We start from the raw sequence: 22,435 nt of genomic DNA, 5'->3' as shown, positions 1-22,435 counted from the left end.
ACATACATATACATATACATATACATACACACATATATATATATATATTTCTATAGATCAGATTACGTCAGTGCGTAAGCGGGTTCTCTCTTCACATCTCGCGAGACTCTGTCACTCATCACCGTTGGTGCTCTTCAGCTATCGCGATACTCGTTCACATCTCACCGGCTGTGTTGCTCCGTCTGTTTGCGACTCGGGGAGAAGATGGCGGCTCGTAACGTTAGTGGTTTTCAGCCTGCGACACCCGGAGGTGGCGGAGCCCCAATGGGGCCCGGGCCTCCGGTAGCCGGTGCAGGGCCCGGTATGGGTCCCGGTACGCCCTCGGGACGGATGGGACCCGGCGGCCCTCAGAACCATATGTATCGACCACCGATGCCCGGATACCCGGTAAGGCGCGAGAAGAACAAAGAAGCACCCTTATCTAGACGGAGGGTTTTGGTTTTAATGTTTGCATGCAGGGCCTATGGCTTTATTCAATGCATCACACATTCAGACTGTTTTGAAACGATTTACAAATGTTAAAATAATAATATATTGCATTACTATGCTCGCGTGCTGTGGTATTGATTTGAGTAATGCTAGGTCACTGCAAAGCATCAAACTCCTCTTTCTTGATTTGTAATCCAAAACAAGTGATTTGAGTATTTATCTTAGAATTGGCATAAATGAAAATGAACCAGCAGTAAATTTTGATGACGTTAAATCTTGGATTTCTAAGGCCTAAACTAGGGCCTACAGGAGCATCATCCTGATGGGTTTGTTGCAATTATATTACAGATATTGTAGATCTTACACATCATATATTTTGCGTGCAGTGTGCCTGAGACTACCCGCGGAAATACTTCCGTTTTGCTTTTTCTGGTTGAACACATATTTATAATTCCTTGAACCATCAACAAACAGTGTACGGGAGAAGTTGTTTGTTGATAGAAACATGGAAAAGTCAGAATGATCATGTTCTTTGAGATGTTCTTAAGAGCATCTTGAGCTTCAGTGACCATCTGTACAAAGAGTCAGATGATCAGCGATGTGTATTTTATCAGTGACCCAGAAACTGTATAATGTTTGTGTACTTTATTATGGCTTAAACATTAAAAAGAACATTAAACATTACTTTTATTGCCTCTAAAAGCTATTGTATTTGTTCAATAAAAATCACAAGTTTAACATTTAGGAAAAAATGTGGAGATTTCGTGCAGGATATTGTTCTTATTTAATTTTGTAAATTTTCTTTTAAACTTCATGTTTAAATTTTCCAAATGTTTGATTTGTGATTGAAGTTGTTTATTCATACATTGGCAGTGGAACAATATGATTTTTTTATTTTCTGCACCTTTATGTTCCCTTTTCCAGCATGAATAGACTCCAGTATTTGTATCTTGACACTGACAACGAGAGGGAACCGTCAGCTGGTTTAACAAAATCATATTACTGAAAAACTAAATGCTTTGATAATTACAGTGGTTGTCTTTTTGTATAACTACAGTTTTGTAAAATGACTGTTAAATTTCAGCAACTTAGTCGTTTTCTTTCATCAAATCCTTGTGGAAATATTACAATTATAAATTCTTTTAATTATTGTCGTCTTTATTTAGTCAAATATTGATGTGTACTGTGATATATGCTGACATTTCATATTGCTGTTTAAATACAAAGCCAGAACAAGAAATTGCATCAAAACTACTTGTTTTTGTCCGGTCGGTTAACCGTCCTTCGTTCCTGTCTTGGCAGAGACCAGGAATGCCTCCAGCAAGTCGTATGACCCCTCAGGGACCCTCCATGGGACCCCCAGGTTTCGGGGCCAGTCCAGTGTCCCGCCCCGGTATGCCAGTCATGGACCCGTCCCGCAAGCGACCGCCACCAAATCAGATCCAACAGGTCCAGCAACAGAATCGCAACCAACAGTAAGTCCAGTTAACACCTCACATGATGAAATAAACCTGATGTTTCCTCCATTGTGCATAATTGGATCTGCAACTCTCTCACTAATGGTGCTGGGTTTTTTTTATTTGTTTTTTAGTGCCAAGAAGAAGAAAATGGCAGATAAAATCCTACCTCAAAGAGTAAGTGGTCATAATTTGTACTGTACTAGTAGACAGCCTTGGTTTTTTTTTTTTTTGCGAAAAAGCTACCATGCAAATACGAAAATTCTTTATATACTATATTAGCCGAGTGCATTACTCCAAAAGGAATTGGAGCTCAAAGACCGGAAAACTAAAGTTGTGCAGATTGTGACGCAAACAGTGTTCCTGCAGCTCAATTGGTAGAGCACTGCGATATCAAGCGCAAAGTTGGGGGTTCGATTCCCCGAGAACATCATGATAGGTAAAAATTGATAGCCTGAATGTACTGTAAGTCGCTTTGGATAAAAGCGTCTGCTAAATGCATTAATTTTTAATTTAAACAGAAGTGGTACAAAACGCTGTTGAGATGATCTTGAGATGATTTTGCCTGTGGATCTCTTTCAGATCCGAGAGCTCGTTCCCGAGTCTCAGGCATATATGGACCTGCTGGCGTTCGAGAGGAAGCTCGATCAGACCATCATGCGCAAAAGACTTGATATTCAGGAAGCTCTCAAGAGACCCATCAAGGTACGTGCAGATCCTTTACCAACAGTGTTCTGGCTGTCTTCGGACTCTTTTAGAGGAGCAAAACTTTGACTGAGCTTGAATCTGGAACTACATTTGATTGAAAGACTTCACTGTTTATCTGTTTGTTCTGTGCAGCAAAAAAGAAAACTACGGATATTTATCTCCAACACCTTCAACCCTGCCAAACCAGATGCAGAGGACGGCGAAGGAACCGTTGCATCTTGGGAGCTGCGTGTGGAGGGACGACTTCTTGAAGACGTAAGCCAGATTCTGTCATCTCGCAGTGATTGAAGATTCTATGTAGAGGTAGACGATTATTTGTGTAAACTATGAATGCGTTTCTCCGTATCAGACTGCTGTGTCCAAGTACGAAGCCACCAAGCAGAAGAGGAAGTTTTCTTCTTTTTTCAAGTCTTTAGTGATCGAGTTGGACAAAGACTTGTATGGACCTGACAATCATTTGGTGGAGGTGAGTGCATTTCTCAGCTGTGGTTCTCTCCACTAGATCTCTTTCGTTGTCACTTTTGTGCCAGTTTTCAGTCATTCAGGAGTCGTTGTCTTTGATTTCAGTGGCACCGAACCGCTACAACTCAGGAGACGGATGGATTTCAAGTGAAGAGGCCTGGAGATGTTGGTGTCCGCTGTACTGTACTGCTTATGCTGGACTACCAGGTGAGCAGAAACTACCAGCAGGTGGCACTCCACACTGTAAACAAATGTGAGTATTTGTGACTGAGACAAATTGTTCTCTTTCTAGCCTCCTCAGTTTAAGTTGGACCCCAGACTTGCCCGGTTACTGGGGATCCACACTCAGACCCGGCCCGTGATCATTCAGGCTCTGTGGCAGTACGTGAAGACCCACAAACTCCAGGACCCTCATGAACGAGAGTTCATCAACTGTGATAAATACCTCCAGCAGGTAACAAATATTAGAGTTTGGCTCTTGATCCTTTTAGCTCAGGTGTTCCGACTGGAAATGCCTGCTTAGACTTGACTGCAGGAAGTAGCATCTAAGCTAGTTGTTTTTTTGTGTTTGGTATGAGTCTGATGGATTTTGCGTTGTCCATATATGTGCTGTCAGAGGTTAGAAAGTTGGTTAAATGCATCTTTTAACCAGTGTAGTGGCTGCAATGCTAATGTCTTCAGATGTTGTTGTTGATATTCAAACCCAATAATTGACAAATCTCCTCATTCAAGATTTGTGAGACCCAATAATTGCTGGTCCTCCTCATTTTAAATCTTTGAAACCCAAGCATTGTCAGTTCTCTTTGGTCAAGATTGTTGGAACCCAATAGTTGCTGTTTTTCCTTGTTCGAAGCCTGATAATTGTAGGTTCTCCTTATTTGAGATATTTGAATCGCCAAAAATGACTGTACATTATTTAAAAGATAATTTTACCCAAATACTCCAGCTCTCTTCATTCTAGATATTTGAAACACTATAATTATTGGTTCTTGGTCAAGATCTTTAAAGCCCAGTAATTGTCAGTTCTCCTCGATCAAGATCTTTTAAACCTGAGAATTGCAGGTTCGCCTTGTTTGATATATTTAAAAGCCAAAAATGGTCCGTTCTCTTTGTTAAAGAGTCACCTCAGTTCTTCTAGATTCTAGATCTTTGAAACCCCGTATTTGTCTGTTCTCATTCAAGCTCTTTGTGATCCAGTAATTGTTGGCTCTCATTGTTGTAGATCTTCGAAACCCAGAGGATGAAGTTTTCTGAGATTCCTCAGCGGCTGCATGCACTACTGATGCCCCCCGAGCCAATCATCATCAATCATGTCATAAGGTAACCGTCAATCACATGATGTCACTCAGAATTGCTGTTTCTGCCTCGTCTGTGATGCAACATCTAAACATCCTTTTGTATCAGCGTGGATCCCAATGACCAGAAGAAGACGGCATGCTACGATATAGACGTGGAGGTGGACGACACCCTGAAGACCCAGATGAACTCTTTCCTGCTGTCCACGGCCAGTCAGCAAGAGATCGCAGGCCTTGACAACAAGGTACAAAGGTTTTGCATGTGGCTGAATAAACATTGCTCAGCATACCACTGCAGGGGCGAGCGCCGGTGTTGCATTTGCACTGTTGTTTTGTTGTATATCCTGGGCTTTCCTGCTGCATATCAAAGTGACTCTTGGCAACACGCCAGTCTCAATATTGTTTTCATCTTTTTTTGTGAATAGAAGCCTGGGAGTGGTCAAGGATAAAGCATCCTGTTTTCTGTCAACTCTGGACATGTTTAATTGTATTATTCTCTGTTTGCTGAGAATCTTGAGGAGCCTAGTAACCCTTTCATAGATAGCAACCGGACTCACCGTGGTTACACTGTTGCCACAGTTACTTCGTGCTTGATGAAATCATTGTTTTCAGCTTGAGTGATTGTGAAATGGTGAAATCAGCTGTGGGTCAAAGTTCAGTTCTTTTGGATTCCTCTATAAAAGTTTATATGGCACCACATTCAACCAAAAGTGGATTTATGATTGATTTGCTGATATTGCATATGATGTTATATCTGCATAGTAACATCTAGCCTTTTTAAAATATTGGACAAGCGCTAGTGTTTATAATCTTGGAAGCATTTTTGATCATATTTGACTAAAACCTGCTGTGAACTTTCACACACTTGAGACCATTCCCCTTTGACCCAGTTGAACCTCTAGTCAGTTTGCAACTGTCAAAAACAGTGGTTGACCTTTGTATTTATGAAATATCAGGCGACAGTAAAACCTGCATGATGTTGACCAAGATTGTTTGTGATTTCTCAAATACAAAAGTTTGATAATGAACTTTATATTGAGGACACATTCAACCTTGTGAACCAGAACTAACTGTTATATGATTAAAATGTTGTATAATGGTAATCATGATCCCACATGTGTGCTTGCTTGATCCCTCAGATCCATGAGACCATCGAAACCATTAACCAGCTGAAGACTCAAAGGGAGTTCATGTTGAGCTTCGCAAGAGACCCGCAGGGCTTCATTAATGATTGGCTCCAGTCCCAGTGCAGAGACTTGAAGGTGAGACCAAATGCTTCAAGGAGAGTGGCATCTAAAACGCTTTATATTACCACACTTTTTGCCCTTGTTTTATGGTAATATAATATTTTTTATGGACACATGAAGTTGGAAGTTCCATTTTATCTTAATAAACCTGCCGGGAATAAACCTTCGCCCAGAGCTGTAGTCGTTCACCATCTGTATGTTTGCTCAACAGAGTGTTAGTTAGTGGACTGACTGGAATTGTAATGATTGTGGGGGTTGGGAAAGTGTTTCACAGGCCTTTGTATGTGATGCTGAATTTCTAAACCGCTAGGGAAAATAAAGCTTGCAACTGTTTGCTCAGTCCTAATTTATCAGTCTAAAAATATGTTGCAAAGCAGTTGCATGCATTTCCTTGGGACTGGACGATGTGATGAATTTCTGAAAGTGTGTTGCTCCAGACAAAAGCCATTAATCAGTAACCGTTAGATTTGATCTGCTGACATCTGAATTCGGTCTCCTTGCAGACGATGACAGATGTGGTTGGAAACCCAGAGGAGGAAAGGAGAGCAGAGTTCTACCACCAACCCTGGGCTCAGGAGGCTGTGTGCAGATATTTCTATTCAAAGGTGATGCTTTTTCACTCATTTAGCCACTGTGAAACTTGAAATCTCAAAGGGCATTATCCTTATTATTGACGTTTTCCTCAATCTTGTTTTCTCAGGTTCAGCAAAGGAGACAGGAGCTGGAACAGGCTCTTGGCATTCGAAACACATAAACAAGCTCCCGGCCGTTGGGACACAGGACCAGAGGGGGTTCTGGGTAGCAAATGTCTTGCCGATCTGTGCTGCAGATGCTGATCACTACAGTTTATCTTGTGCTGTCCTGCTGTAGCTGCCCAGGAATAACCCTTATACAGAAATGACCTTATTTTTGTTGTGACTCCGCCAAACTGTTGTCTGCTGTCATTCTTATTTTTACGTATTTCAAGGTTCCCACGCGACTGAATGTTTGTCAAGGTGATTTTTTCGACGCGGTCACTTCGGAAAATGTCGATTTCTGACCAAACTGACAGGCTTTGTTAAATAATATTATGTTACTAAATTCCAGATCGCAAGAATGCTAATGTTTGAGCCCATTCACAACTTTCCGTATTAACCAGTCAACAAGAGTTACTTTTTGGAGGGGGGGGTCATTGTTTATTTTTGAAGTTATCGATATTGTCTTTGATATTTTAATGTTCTCATAATATGAACTTTATGAAGATCTAGTCTAGTTAAGTATAGATGACTAATAATGACATAGTGTAGTACCTCAGCTCTGTGAAGATGAATCATTTGGAAGTCCCTTGAACAAGTCTGTTGATATGAAAGGCGAGCTCACTTGTTAGCATTTTCAGCAACGCTCAATATAAGATTGTTTTTAGTCGTTTAGGTGCACAAGGTTAGATGTACTGCTGATCGACCTGTTTGATTATTGATCTTTTGGTCACAAGCTTTTTTCCAGGACTCTAAAGTAATTCCACTCTAACCTCGCTGTGATATGTATTCATATATTTCGAGAAATGCATTCATGGTTTATTGGTTCAATTGATTAATTCTTGTCATTCAACTTGTCACTTTAAATGTGAATAATATGAAAAACTTGCCAGTGCAAGTATGAACTGGTCATGAGTACCCACAAAACATCTAGGAAAACGGTCGAGTTTTAATGCTGCAGAGAGGCTGGGGGTTCTTCCACTCGAGTGATTCAAAGCGTTTAGAAGTGAAGTGCTAAAGACTTTAACATTCTGGGCAGTTTAAGTTTTAACTACATTTTGTTGTTTTCCTAAAGTCATGTATTTGTTTTGATTTTTATATCTTACAGTCTTGATATTCTTTGTTTGCTTTAATGGACCAAATGTTGTATTTCTCTACTAGTCCTTGTGTTATAATAAAGATAAACTTGTATCAATGCTCAACTCGATGTAAAATGCAATCAGTGCTCTTAATGTTTTTTTCCTGATGTGTGGAATTAGAACTGTCTTTTTTAATTTATTATACAATTAACATTTTTATATACAAACTACAGTACATATATACGGAGTTAAGCTAACTGAGACTTGTTATAGCACTTTGTTTGCTTCCATTGTCCTTATTTGTGAGTCGCATTGGATAAAATTCTCAACTAAATGTAACCATACACAAATCAATTCTCGGCAAAAATAATCTGAAAAATATGTAAAAAATCACTTAATCTGGAAAGTATCACCTGTGTAAAAACGTGATAGTTTTAGACACATTGTAAATGTGACAGACATCTTCTGAATGTCTATTTGACATCTGATAGGAAACGTCCTAAAGACGAATTGATGATAAAAAAACACAAAAAAATACGTCTTGCAGATGTAAAAGCAGACGTCAATTAGTTGTCTCCGTGATGTACATGTGCTATAAGGGACACATTTTTTGGATTTGCCTGTCGTTAACGCGGTATATTCTTTGGAGGTTTTGGCGCCTAAATGCCAACTGAACTTCCTGACAGATGAATTGGCACAAACATGTTTTGAGTGACAAAAGTTCTGATTTGTTTGTTCAAATAAACAATTATTATCATTGATACTTACTTTTCGACGAACCGTTACCTCAGGAGTCTATTTTGTGTGAAAATGCGAGGTCGCGTATTTAACCGTGCTTTGTGATAGCATAAATGCTTCTTGTAATAGCCTACAGAAATTTCCACCTTCTTGTTTCAAGTCTTAACAATTAAATCCCACGTAATTTGCAACTTAAAGACAGTACGAGTGATAGTTTCTAATAATAATTATAAATCATCGGATCAGTGGTCAGTCCTGTCTCGAGTTGAGCTCAGCCAATGCGTGTTAAGGGGAGTGAGGCGCGTTCACGGGCTATTTAACAGCGCGCCCACAGGATTCTCTTCGGTCCGTCAGCGGCTCTCGGACACACTGAAGTCTTACAGCAAGTCCAGCCGGGACAGACGCGCAGCATGGCGGCCAAGAAAGTCTGCATTATCGGCTCTGGGAACTGGTGCGTGACATTTTCATTGCGTGATTGTTTTACACTGTTTTTGCTGGTTTATGTTTTACAGCAATAGCGCGAAGCTACTGACTGAAGTACATTTGGAAACAGCTTGTTTTAATGTATTTCTATTTTAAGAGATTGAATAAATAGTTGCACGGATTTCCTCTATGGATATCAAGTGCAAACCAGGAATAGACTACCTAACCTCTACAATCACAGATATCATAAAAAATGTTGGATTTTATATTTGTATTTTTTTTTTAGCCTACAAATTATTATTTTTATTATATATGATGTATTAACGGTATTGTATGGAATGTCCAAATGTGCATTGTTTTGCTTTCTGAGATTATGTGCTGAGAAGATATTTGCTGAGTAATGATTGAACCTTGTTGTCCAGTGATCCTCACAGGCTGCAGTCTTTTCTTTCTGCCCCATACACTTCAGGCTGTTTTATGGTGTTGCAGAGCTGTAATGATCTGGATTATTATTACCATCCATAATTAGTGTCTTAATTGCATGTTTCATGCTTCCAGTGATAGAGGATTATTAAGTTTATATTTAGAAGTTTATGATTGCAGACACTATTTTAAGAGTTGTGTAATGTTTGAATATCTTTAAATACACTATAGTACAGTACTTACCAAAAACCAGTGGTAAATGCAACAACGTTTACCACTTTAAGCACCTGTCCCAAGTTGCAACAAAGTCAGGAGCCAAAAAACCTGTAGTTTAGAGAATGTGTGTCACATGAAGTTCTCTTCTAGTTCTTCTGCTAATTAAGCTCTCAGTAGATGTCATTACTTAATCCAGCAGAGTATTGGCTGCTGTTTATCCAGTACAGTTTGTCTGTAATGTCAAAGTTCTTTCATTTCCTCAGGGGTTCTGCCATTGCCAAGATAGTGGGCGCCAATGCAGCAAAATACAACACGTTTGAAAGCAAAGTGAACATGTGGGTGTTTGAGGAGATGGTCAACGGACGCAATCTCACTGAAATCATCAACACCGAACACGAGAATGTTAAATATTTGCCTGGACACAAGCTGCCGCCCAATGTGGTGAGAACACAAAGCATCTCTAGAATCCTTGAACCCTTTAAACCATTACTGCCATTTAACAACAGTAAATGTAATGCTGCAGTGGAAATGTAGAAATCAAGTAGTGTCGTTATGATGTAAAGAAGCATATCTTTGCTTACCAATCTTGAAACTAGTGTGATGAAAAGTGGTGTTTGATATAAGAAAAGTGTAATAAAACCAGTGATAAATGGTTGTTTTTCTTTAGCTGGCGGTTCCAGATCTGTTGGACTCGGTAAAGGGTGCAGATATTCTCATTTTTGTCATCCCTCACCAATTTGTGGCCCGAATCTGTGACACCATCAAGGGTCACATCAAGACGGACGCTGTGGGAATATCCCTCATTAAGGTTTCCTCATATGCATTTTTTATGTTTCAGTTTGTATCTGGACCTGCAGCACTGTTATATCACTTTGTGTGTTTCGTAAGGGTGTGGATGAGGGTCCCGACGGACTGAAACTGATCTCTGATGTCATTAGGGAAAAACTTGGCATCACCATGACCGTGCTTATGGGAGCCAATCTGGCCAATGAGGTTGCTGATGAGAAATTCTGTGAAACTACGATTGGTAAGTACACCAAAATGGAAATATTATGATTTGGTAATGACAGAAGGAAAATGTGCCCATATACGCCACTGTAGACTACACACAGCCACTGTATTTCTCCAAATAATAATCTTGTGTTTAGGGTGTAAAAGCAAAGCTCACGCACCCCTGCTGAAGGAACTGATGCAAACACCAAACTTCCGTGTGACGGTGGTGGAGGATTCTGACGTTGTGGAGATCTGTGGGGCGTTAAAGGTAAAAAATCCATCCATTCAGTTTTGGAAGCATTTAGATTAATAAAAGTTAGGAAGTAATTGATGTTATTGTAGAACATTGTGGCAGTGGGCGCTGGTTTCTGTGACGGTCTGGAGTTCGGTGACAACACCAAGGCCGCCGTGATCCGTTTGGGTCTGATGGAGATGATTGCCTTTGCTCGACTATTCTGCACGGCCAGTCCGGTCTCTCCCGCCACGTTTCTGGAGAGCTGCGGCGTCGCCGACCTCATCACCACCTGCTACGGAGGACGCAACCGCAAAGTCGGAGAAGCGTTCACTAGAACGGGGAAAGTATGTTTGCTGGTCCTTTAGGATTAAAAGTTACACTCTTTTTCAGTGTTCTTGTGCATCGCTAAATATGTGTTTGCTGTCAGTCTATCGAGGAGCTCGAGAAGGAACTGCTGAACGGCCAGAAACTTCAAGGTCCAGCAACCGCAGCGGAAGTTCATCAGATCCTCAAACACAAAAACCTGGTGGAAAAGTAACTATCTTTGTGCTCTTCACAATCAGTGCTGGGTAGTAAAATTACCTCATGTAAATCAATGTGAAAAATGAGTTAGGTCAAAATTGATCTAAATGTAATCAAAAGATTATCACATGTTCACAAAATGTTCACATTATGGAAAAATATTTTTTCCTTTTTATTAATGTCAATTTTTTTCTGTCTCTCTGCAGGTTCCCCCTGTTTAATGCGGTTTATCAGATCTGTTTCCAGGGTCACCCAGTCAAAGAGTTCATCTCCTGTCTACAGAACCATCCAGAACACATGTAAACATCATCATGGACATTACGGCTGTTTTAGTTGTTTTTTCATTAACACATTTTGAAATATCTGTCTTAATGTTGTGAATTAAAAGTGCATAAAATTTTATTTGGGATAAAATGCATTTTAATGGATTTTTGACCTGTTTTCAAGTCTTACACTCTTGCAAACTACATGTAACATTTCTTATTCTGTAATGTTGCTGCCAATGAAAAAGTGCCTTAAAGTTGGAAGTTGCTTTTCCATGTGCCATAAAAACAGATTTGGTTCACTCTTTGGGTCTGCATGTTTGTACGTGAAATCATTAGTGATTTCAGAAATGACTTAGAACGAAACTCACATTGAATCAAGTGTGTGTCTGTACATTGATATTACTCACTACACATGGAATGTGACCTTTACTTTGCACAACTCTCTCTGACACAGTTCACCTTTAACATTTTAGGGATTCAACCCTTGACCTTTTCTTGAGAGCAAGTAGCTCCTTACATAAGGCAGAATGGGGTATTTCAATTATTAACGTTTTTCCAAATGGACTGATTTAAATTGCACTGCAGAACAGATCTTATGTTTACATTACAGTGATTGCACTGTTTATTCAACGATAGAATCATCTCAGGTGCGTTTTCAAAACATTATTTTCATATTCCACATGAGAAAGATCAGTTGCGTGACTTACTTTCGGACCTGTGTGTTGTTTTGATTATTATTGGTTCTTTAGCTCTTTCTCTATGAGAACAGCAGCATCTATTAATAGCGCGCGGGTAAAAGTTTCGCGCTATTTTTGGAGAGGCGATTTCCCGCTTTGGACACTAGAGAGTGATGATTTGCTAAAATGTCCAGAAAAGCACATTGTGCGAAATACTGTGAGCTACCATGCAATCAGGGATGAGTAGTTCAGATACATATGTATTTAAAATACAGAACACTATGTTTACTTTTATTTTAAAGCCATTGGGAAAAATCTAATGTAATTTGTATTGAAATGCATTTATGATTAGTATTTTTATATTTTGTGCGAGTAAGCCTCTTTATCAGGTTGCTGATTTATTTCAGACATGAACTCCCCACAAACCCAGCATTTATCACGTGAGCTGCAGCCTTATACAGCTCCATCCAGCATTGGGTGAGTGACTTTTCTGGAATAGGATGTCATGGTCAACTGTACTTGTTTATTAATGTTAAAATAGTGCATCATTCAGATTTGCTTTCAGTTAACATAAAAGAATTAAAGAGCACCGATAAGCGAAAAATATTGTTATAAAAAGTTTTGATAGTTATTTATTAATTTTTATTTTTTTTAATCAACAAGCTTGTTGGTGTTTAAAGCATCACTGCATGTTAGAGCTGTGTGATATGACAACATTGTGTCGATGATATAAAATGTGAATAGTTCAACCAAGTCTGAACTGACTGGAGTTTTTCAAAATCATTTACATTGAAAAAGGCTTATCGGGGTAAGCAAATATATCCATGCAATTTTTAGCGGGAAAACGATGGGGTTGAAAAAGAAGCATGGATGAATGGTTGAGTTCACACTTGCATGTTGGCAATGTCAGTGTGAGGTCAACCATAATGGACGGAAATGTTTGTTTTGATGCGCGAGATGCTGGCATAGATTACCTACATCTTTTTTTTTTTTTTCATTTTTAGCATGGTCAGTCTATTTTCTGATTACATAAACACTTCAGAAGAACATTGATTACCCCATATGAGTGTGTTTCTAGCAACTGTTGAAACTTTGTATCTACGTCAGACTTATAGGCAATGTGAAAGGTTATAATCTGAGCACCCCGCTTTATTTTTTTATCCACCCGTTAACGTATGGGTTATTCGTGAACTAATCTGGGCTAAATCATCTGATTAATTCATGTAATACATAATAATGATAATAAATAAAAGTATGACTATGTAACATACTCTGCAGTTTTTCATTTTCTGCAGTACTAGCTATTTATTTATTTTTTGTAAATTTCAATGGGATATTGACTGTAATTTTGGATAGACTCAACCTTCATGTCATAGGCTAGACATTATGCTATTTTAATAAAAAGAGAAACACGTGACCGGTAGTCTACAACCATGCAGCTTCCCACACTAGAGGAAAAACGAGATAAGAAATGACCTCTGAGATTAGTGAGGCATCCACTTTAACATTTCGGAGGAGATAAATGTAATGCCTTGCTCAAGGGCACTTCAGTCATGGTATTGCCAGCCTGAGACTCAAACCAACAACCTAAGTGTTATGAGTCAAACTCTCTAACCATTAGGCCACGACTTTCCAAAATTGTAACGTTGTATTGTAACACCCTGTTTCATTTACATTAATAAAATTACATTATTATTATTATAACATTTTTGATGTATAACGTTTTACAGGAGAGCCCAAGATCTGTATATATATATATATATATATATATATATATATATATATATATATATATATATATATATATATATATATATATATATATATATAATCAAATCAAAACATAAACATTCCCTCTATACAAATATTATTGGTGTTGGAGTGATTCAAGATTTTTATTTGTCACATACACGATTATAAAGGAAATATATAACCAGCAGTGAAATGTGAGTCAGGACCGCTCCGTGTATAGTGCAATTATTAAACAATACAACACAACATTCTTTTTAAATATACATGAATATAGCTATGAATGAAATAAAACTAAACAATAAAAATAAGAATAAAAAAATTATAAACTATATAATTATAAATTATAAATTAAAAGATGTATACTGTAGAATTAAATATAGAATGGAAAATAATGTGCATGAAAGTTCACTGTATTCTTAAATATTAAGATACCCAGGGATGTACAAGAGGCAAAGTGCATATGTGCATTATACTGTAGTCTTAAATATTAAGATAAACAGGAATGTACAAGAGGCAAATGTGCAGACACTGTCAGAATCTAAATGTGAGGTAGTGAATGATGAATATCTATCTGATAAAGTAAAAATTTAGTGGAGACATGAAGATGTTAAGAGGCTGGTTTAGAGTTTAGGAGCCTGATGGCCTGGGGGAAGAAACTCCTCCTGGGTCTCTCGGTTTTTGCCATCAGGCTGCGGAAGCGCTTACCAGATGGCAGCAAAAGTGAAAAGATGGTTACTGGGGTGGGTGGAGCCCTTGATGATTTTAACTGCTCTGCTTTTGCAGCATTTGACGGCTTTGCAGTCTTGACTGGAGTTGTTTGAAGCTGCTCACCCTCTTCACAGGGGTCCCACTGATCATAAGAGGTTTATAGGGCTGCTGCTGTCTCTTCCTGAAGTCCACAATCAGTTCTTTAGTTTTGCTCACATTCAGAGAGAGAGACTGTTGTCCTGGCACCATGATGTTAATTTCTCTACCTCATCCTAGTATGGGGTCTCATTATTGTTGTGAATGAGGCCCAGAACTACAGTATCATCAGCTAATTTGATTATAGATGTGGAGCTGTGCGAAGACATGCAGTCATGTGTGTAGAGAGAGTAGAGCAGGGGACTCAGGACACAGCCCTGTGGGGCTCCTACATTCAGGGTGATGGAGTTGGAGGTGTACTGGCCTAGTTTCACCAATTGAGGTCTGCCGGTGAGGAAATCAAGAATCCATTTGTAGAGTGGGGAATTCAGGCTGAGGTCCATGAGTTTGGAAGCTAGCTTCCGGGATGGAGGAGCAGATGTAGTTTTTAACCAGTCCCCAAAGACTATTCATGACTATTGATGTGAGGGCAACTGGACGATAATCATTCAGACAAGAGGGTCTATTGTTCTTAGGTACAGGGACGATGACTGATTTTTTGAAGGAGATGGGAACCACCGATGTAGATGATCTGCATGATATCTGACTCAGTTGGAGTGACTTCCATGTCATCTGGATTTGGTCGTTTTTTTTTTCCTGGGTGACTAGTTGTGTAACATTGAGTGCATACTAAAAAACAAAAACAAGACTACATTAACAAATGCAGTGTTTAGCACAGCTGTACACCAATTATAAGACCACTTATCACTCATCAACATGAATTCCCCACAATCAATTCCTCCTATTTGCACTTGGATGGGTTAAATGCAGAGCAGCAATTCCGAATATGGGATACCATGCTTGGCAAATGTCACAACTTTCACTTTCACTTCATGAACATTGGTGGGAGCTGCTGTTCTTTGCAAGATTTGGCAGAGCCTCAATGGTGTATTTTTATGTGCTTGAGGTAGTGGATGTTGCCTGCATACAGACCCATTAGGAGTCCAAATGCCTTGGGGACATGGGATATGTCAGTGATGACAGTCAGTTAGTCAGTCAGTCATATTTATATAATTAAAATGACATTAAAGTTTACTCGACTTATACTTAAATATATTTGAACTATACTCCTAGAATCTGTGTTTTCATTAGTATAGGGTAGAGGGCGCTAGTACACATCTTCTGCACAGAATTTCCAAAAAAACACAAGTGAAGAAGAAAAAAGAAACAAATACTTACACATGTAACAGCATCAAAACTGTAACGTTATGGAATAAAATGACTGATGAAGATGTAATAATACAGTCAAACTTTGGGGTGTTGATCGACTCCATCTACGTTTTGATTATCATTCTGAATCCAATCCACACATTAATGTTTTTAAAGTAATAATGCATGAAGCTAATATATATATATATTCTGAATCCAATCCACACATTAATGTTTTTAAAGTAATAATGCATGAAGCTAATATATATATATATATATATATATATATATATATATATATATATATATTTTTTTTTTTTTTTTTTTTTTTTTTTTTTTAAGCAGATACCCTGTTCTTTTTTTGGAGGTTTTGTATGTTCAGATATTCATGTAACAAAATATATACACATTAAAACCTAAATAGTGACATAGTATATTTAAAGAATGAGGTAAAGTTCACTTAAAGAAAACTTATGAGTATACTTGCAGTATAAAACTACTAGACTAGTAGTTTACTGAGACTATACTTAAAAGTGTACAAAGTATTGAATTAGTAAACTATCAGTGTACCTATAAGTTCACTTTTAGTATAATTGCAGTACAAACTACAAACATAGAGGTAAAATATTTGTGTATTCAAAGTTACTTTTATATTCTAGAAAGTGGGCCAATTTAGTCCCAAGGCGTATTGAAACAGTAAACTTACAAGTATAGCTACTACTAGAACACTGATATGTGTATACTTGCTACATAAAGTATACTTAAAAATATACTTGAACTTTACTTAAGTAAAGTAAATATCTGAACATACAATACCTCCAAATAAAGAACAGGTATCTGCTTGTAAACCAAACATTTTATTTTAGCTTCATGCATTATTTTTGAAACACTTTAATGTGTTTCACAAAAAATTAAGAAATATCATTTTAATTATGACCTCTTCATCAGTCGACATTTTATTCCATAACGTTACAGTTTTGATGCCGTTTCATGTCAGATGATCGTTACATGTGTTAGTATCTGGGGTTTCTTTTTTCTTCTTCACTTGAGGTTTTTTTTTTTTTTTTTTTTTTTTTGGAAATTCTGCACAGAAGATGTGTACTAGCGCCCTCTGCCGAATAATAATGAAAACACAGATTCTAGGATTATAGCTCAAATATATTTAGACTTTTTTGTATTTTTTTTGTTTTTGTAAATGTCATTTTAAATATGTTTCTGAGGAGTACATAAAGCCCATTTCTGAGAAGTACATAAAAAGTAAACTAAAAGCATACTTTCCTATTTTTTTTGTTTAAAATAAATATACTAATAGCACACTTGAATAAACTTGTTTTTTGTTAGGATAACCCCCAAATTTTTCACTATTAGGCATGCCATTATTGAAAGAACCAATTTTAAATTCTGAGATATAAATTATCTGTGTACTTTAGTTTTGTCTTTACTAGTTTTTCTATTGTTCATGAGCTGCTCTAAAAGATTGGAGATCTCCACATAATCTTGGATCCATGGCCAATAACGCTTACATCATGTAACCGCTGTCTCTGGGTGTGGCAGCATTTGTGATTTGACAAGTTTGGGATTTTAAAACTTAAATTCAGCCCTATAAAATCTCTATATTCCAAGAGGAAGTGCCCAGTATCATTGCTTTACCATTCATATTTTGATCTTGGACACTTTATGTCCCTCTACTCACCTATTTTTTTAAGGAATCTTGGAGCATCTATGTTTATCAGCTTTACAAGAAGCTCTGTCTTTACATCAGAGTCTAAACTCTCTCTATATTTCACAGTTAGACCTCTCTATGCTTAATCCAGTCCAAGTTTTTTCTGATTGAGAAATCAAGGAAACAGTTTACTTCTTTCATAGGGTTGGACAGGTGCCTATTAAAATAAAGCAGTTTGTTGTTAGTTAAACAGCTTACAAAGAACTGCTATAAGACCATTGAATTATCAACTTGCAAATGAATGTGACAAATCAAAATTTGAGGAGGTCTCTGTAGTGGTAATTGTAAATGCAGTACCTGCCCACGAGGGAAAAGATGAAAGTCTCTGAAAGTCAGTTGAACATGTCTTGGCTGTTTTAGTGTCTTTTTCCTTCTGCAGCGTCTTCTAGTTTATCATTTGGTGATGAGGATCTGATGGGGCATCAGAGTTTTGACTCGGGATGCAGTTATCTTCCCCTGCCTTTCAGTCTTTCTCCATTCCAGCCCATCCCATTCCTCTTACAGGGGGTGTAAGCAATCTCCTATCAGCTTTTCCTGTTCTCCACACCCATAATGTTGTATCGCCAATTGGCAGCTGCCCAGGATGTCGATTTGTTTGTTCTATAAAATGAACACTCGAGAGAGCCACATTGTAAACTTTGACTACAACTGCATATAAGCAATCTCTGCTATGGTCAGTCATCTATGCATGCAACTGTCCAAAATTGAAGGAATTTCATCCAGTTAGCATTATAGTAGTTCTTCATTTTATTTTAATTAGCAAGTTATCCTTGATGGAAAAGAAAACTTTATTGTCATTGCACATGTAAGGTACAAGGCAACAAAATGCAGTTAGCATCTAACCAGAAGTGCAATAATATACATAAGTATATATTTTATATATGTAAGTACAGAATATAAAGTGTCTACAATATGTTGCATGTGTACAATAAATATACAAATAAGCCTATGGATATAATTTAAAGATTTTTTAAATACTATCAGCATGATATACAGAAAGGTGTACTTTGAACATACTATATAGATGGATTATGTAATAAGTGTATGTACACTATAAGCATCATTTACACTAGTGCAGTGTAGGGGGGTTCATTGTACAGAGTTCAGAGTTGGGCTGGTTCTTTTCCGGAGGTTCCTGAAGTGCCTCCTGGGGGGCAGGAAGTTAAACAGTCTGTGGTCAGGGTGAGAGGCGTCCTTCAAAATGCTGTGAGCTTGGCGTACAGTAGGCAGTGTTTTCTCTGGTTGTCCTCAATAGCAGGAAGTGTTGTCCCTGTGATGTGTTGGGCAGTTTTCACCACCCTCTGCCTTGCCTTGCGGTCAGCCACTGAGCAGTTCCCATACCGGACTGCAATGCAGCTGTTCAGGATGTTCTCGATCGCACGCACAAACGTTCACCAGGATGGCTAAAGACGGCTGTTTTTTCTTCAGTGTCCTGAGGAAGAAGAGGTGCTGGTGAGCCTTCTTGACCAGGCTGGAGGTGTTTGTGGCCCAGGACAGTTCCTCCGAGATGGTGGTTCTCAGGAACTTGAAGCTGGAGACACGTTCAACAATCATCCCGTCAATGTGGATGGGGTCATGCGTGCTACCTTCCTTCTTCCTGAAGTCCATAATGAGCTCCTTTGTCTTACTGGTGTTCAGGATACTTCTTTAATTCTTATAAATACATCAGCATGATGCATTGTATTATAACTTCAGACTGAAATATTGTAAATAGTCTACCAAATGTAACAACCAAAGTCAATAATTTTTTATTTTTTATTATTAGCTGAATACGGCCGTTTAAAATAGTCACTCAATCTTGTTCCAAATAATCAGAATGCACACAAGTTATTTTAGTTAATACAAAAACGAAGGCCCCGTCCACACGGAGATGCGTTTCTGTGAATACGCAAACATTTTTTATCGGATAGGCGTTTCGTCCACACGCACACGTGTTTTCGCAAGGTGAAACCGCTATTTTTTGAAACCGGGTCCCAGAGTGGATAAATTTGAAAACGCCGTCTTTGCGTTTTCGTCTGGACGGCTAATCCGTATATTTTCAGAAACGATGACGTCATCAGCCCACGTCTCCCCCCTAGTCAGACACCTCTACGTCACTTACAGCAACAAAAACATGAACAAACACTGAACGATTGTCTTTTTATTAACTAGCATTAACACTGATTAATAAATGTATTGTTCCATGTTCGTTTGTGTACCACGCGCAAGGTTTACGAGCATAGTCCAAGTCTTCTTCTCTGTTTTTAGTGTATCTCTGTGGCAGAATTACAGCGCCACATACTGGTCTGGCATGTATACTACATCATTTTGCCGCCAATGCAATCTATTTTTGTTTATAAAAATCGAAACAGCTGTTTACGGCCCCCAATGTCTTTAAGTAAGGCCCGCTGGATCATTTTAGATCATTTTTAAATATTTGAAATGTAAATCACGTAAAGATTGCTTTCAGTTTATTACTATCCCTAACCAGGAGAGGTCCCTAGTTTCCAGCCGCTTCTTTTATTAATTTCAGTGTAGTAGGTCGTGCACGCTAATGCAAACATTCACTAACATTAGCAAATAATAAATTAAAAACTGACCATAAAAACGTCATTTTCCTGTCAAGATGGTAAACAGATTATCATTTTGCCAAGTTTGAGGGGATAGCTATATGTTTGGATTGTTATGAAATTATCTGTTAAATATCTGTTATTTAAATTGTCATCACACCATTAAGCACAAACAACGGGGACTCGAGAGTTGCACTTGCCTCAAATATCAAAGCTAAAATGCATTGTCAACAAAAGCCCAAAAGAGTCCAAATTCATGTGCACGAAAATATGCTCAACAGACAGTAAGAATAATTAATTAAATATTATTTCTCACCTGTCTGTAGAAATATCTCGGAAGAGCCCCCAATTGTAAATTAACATATTTCTTTGTCTTTATCTTTCGATGCCTTTCAACTATTCTCAGTCCTTGCATGAGCTCATGGAAAGAATTATGAAAATGAATCGATTTTGTCAGTTCACAAACTTCTTCCAAGTTCATAATTACATCCACACATTATATTTGCATTGCAAGGTGTGGTGTTTTAGTTTATCCAATGAGATTTGGATTACATATGTGTGGTACACGAGCCAAGAAATATACGCTATATAAAATGGAAGAATGGCCAGGAAGTTCTGGACATATTAGGAGTACACTTGGCCAAGGATACCTCAACTGGACAGACTGAACACAATAACCTTCATGCGTATAGCCCGCCGTGTCCTGGTCTGAACATCTGAACTCATGAGGAAATATACATGTGTGCACATCTGTGTATACAGAGGTAAGACTGCCAAGAGTAGAGAGCGGGAGAGCACAGAGGGAGGATTGGGGCGAGAAAGAAGAAAAGAGTGAGAAGGGAGGAGGGATAATCTAACTAACACTTACCAAAGTTGTATTTTGAGAAAATGTCCAAACTTTGTGGAGAAGCTCACCAAGGCCTTCTTCTGTCTGCAACAGCCTTCACTAGATCGTGTGATAAGTGATGTTGAGAACGTGATATTGCTATTGGATTGATTCAACACCTTTTTTTAAGTTGAGAGGAAAAATACACTAGTTCAGTCAACTTGCAAACTAGTTGAGACAGTGAAAACGTAAAATTCTAAGTTGAATTAACAAATTCAGAAACTTCATGTTGTGTCAACATAAAAAATAATAATAATAATTGAAACGACTAAATAACTTTTTACAGTGCACAGCAGTGAGAAGTGAACACACACACACACCCGGAGCAGTGGACAGCTATAGATCCAGCACCCAGGGAGCAACTGGGGGTTCGGTGCCTTGCTCAAGGACACTTCAGTCATGAGTATTGAGGGTGGAAGAGAGCACTTTTCAATCACTCCCTCCTACATACAACTCCTGCCAGCACCGGGACTCGAACCTGCAACCTTCGGGGAACTAGACCAACTTGCTATCCATTAAGCCACAGCTTCCACTAACGATGTGTTCATGGGGTCCACAGCAAGCTCTTCCATAAAAGTAGGGTCTTTTTTTAAGGAGCTTTTGATTCTTTTGAGCCTTTCGAAGGCACATTTAAAGTTTGTAATGTTATGACAAACTTGGAATATGCATGTTCAACAAAAGTTGTTTCACTTCTCAGTTTCTTTTACAGTAATGTACACATTTTTCTTCAAATTGACAAGTGCTTTTGCTTTCCTTTTTCTAACAGTTTCTTGTATAATGGCCACTAAATTGCATTATGATGGGGAGAGTTCGGAAACTTTCAAAATCCTTCTGACGTTAACACTTCCATGTGCATTCTGTTCATATTTTATTATTTAGAAGTACAGTATACAATTATTTTCCTAACTAACTGTGATTGCTTTTGCCTTACATACATATATTATATAATATCTTGGTTTCTCATTTTGACCAATAACTTGCACTATGGTCGGGGAGAGACATGTAAACTTGTGCAGGGTTAATATGCAGAGTTTAACCTTTTGATTTTCATATTCGTCCATCTCTAACCGTAAGTTGTGGCCTAATGGCTAGAGAGTCGGACTCCCAAACGAAGGGTTGTGAGTTTGAGTCCCGGGCCGGAAGGAATTGTGGGTGGGGGTAGTGCATGAACAGTTCTCTCTCCTCCTTCAATACCACGACTTAGGTGTCCTTGAGCAAGGCATCGAACCCCCAACTGCTCCCCGAGCGCTGCAGCATAAATGGCTGCCCACTGCTCCGGGTGTGTGTTCACAGTGTGTGTGTGTGTTCACTGCTCTGTGTGTGTACACTTCGGATGGGTGGATTGTATTTGCTAAAGAATTGAAGCTAATTGAAAATTGAATTAATAAATGCTGTTTATTTCTTTAAGTAGTATATATTATTGGTTTCTAATTTTATTTTAAATGATTTTATTGTACACGATACCGCTTATTTTTTAGTTATTCTGTTTTAATTTTATCTGTCTCTTATTCGTTTATTGTAAAAACCAATATTGTTGATTGTTATCTTTTTGGATGAAATTGTATTGTT

General features: G+C 38.2%; 2 protein-coding genes across 3 annotated transcripts; both read left to right on the top strand.

Moving 5' to 3' along the window:
• The first annotated feature begins 153 nt into the window (after positions 1–153).
• On the top strand, positions 154–7,539 carry LOC113076264 (SWI/SNF-related matrix-associated actin-dependent regulator of chromatin subfamily D member 1-like). Its single transcript, XM_026248920.1, has 13 exons — positions 154–387; positions 1,732–1,904; positions 2,021–2,063; positions 2,469–2,591; positions 2,727–2,849; positions 2,944–3,060; positions 3,162–3,263; positions 3,349–3,510; positions 4,279–4,376; positions 4,461–4,596; positions 5,491–5,613; positions 6,102–6,203; positions 6,299–7,539. The coding sequence occupies exons 1-13, from the start codon at positions 205–207 to the stop codon at positions 6,350–6,352; spliced, it is 1,539 nt and encodes a 512-aa protein (XP_026104705.1). The 5' UTR covers positions 154–204; the 3' UTR covers positions 6,353–7,539.
• A 915-nt stretch (positions 7,540–8,454) lies between these two features.
• LOC113076265 (glycerol-3-phosphate dehydrogenase [NAD(+)], cytoplasmic-like) lies at positions 8,455–11,526 on the top strand. 2 transcript variants are annotated; one of them, XM_026248921.1, is made up of 8 exons: positions 8,455–8,600; positions 9,475–9,652; positions 9,879–10,019; positions 10,100–10,238; positions 10,360–10,472; positions 10,547–10,783; positions 10,867–10,973; positions 11,168–11,526. In XM_026248921.1, exons 1-8 carry the CDS (start codon positions 8,560–8,562, stop codon positions 11,262–11,264), a joined length of 1,053 nt encoding a protein of 350 aa, XP_026104706.1. In that variant the 5' UTR covers positions 8,455–8,559; the 3' UTR covers positions 11,265–11,526. The 2 variants fall into 2 exon arrangements, with proteins under 2 accessions (XP_026104706.1, XP_026104707.1); XM_026248922.1 differs by having other exon boundaries at positions 10,867–11,008.
• Positions 11,527–22,435: the final 10,909 nt, after the last annotated feature.

This window comes from Carassius auratus, unplaced genomic scaffold (genome assembly GCF_003368295.1).
Source record: "Carassius auratus strain Wakin unplaced genomic scaffold, ASM336829v1 scaf_tig00019517, whole genome shotgun sequence".
NCBI lineage: Eukaryota > Metazoa > Chordata > Actinopteri > Cypriniformes > Cyprinidae > Carassius > Carassius auratus.
The sequence above is the reverse complement of the archived record's forward strand: the minus strand, read 5'-3'. Positions and strand labels throughout refer to the sequence as shown.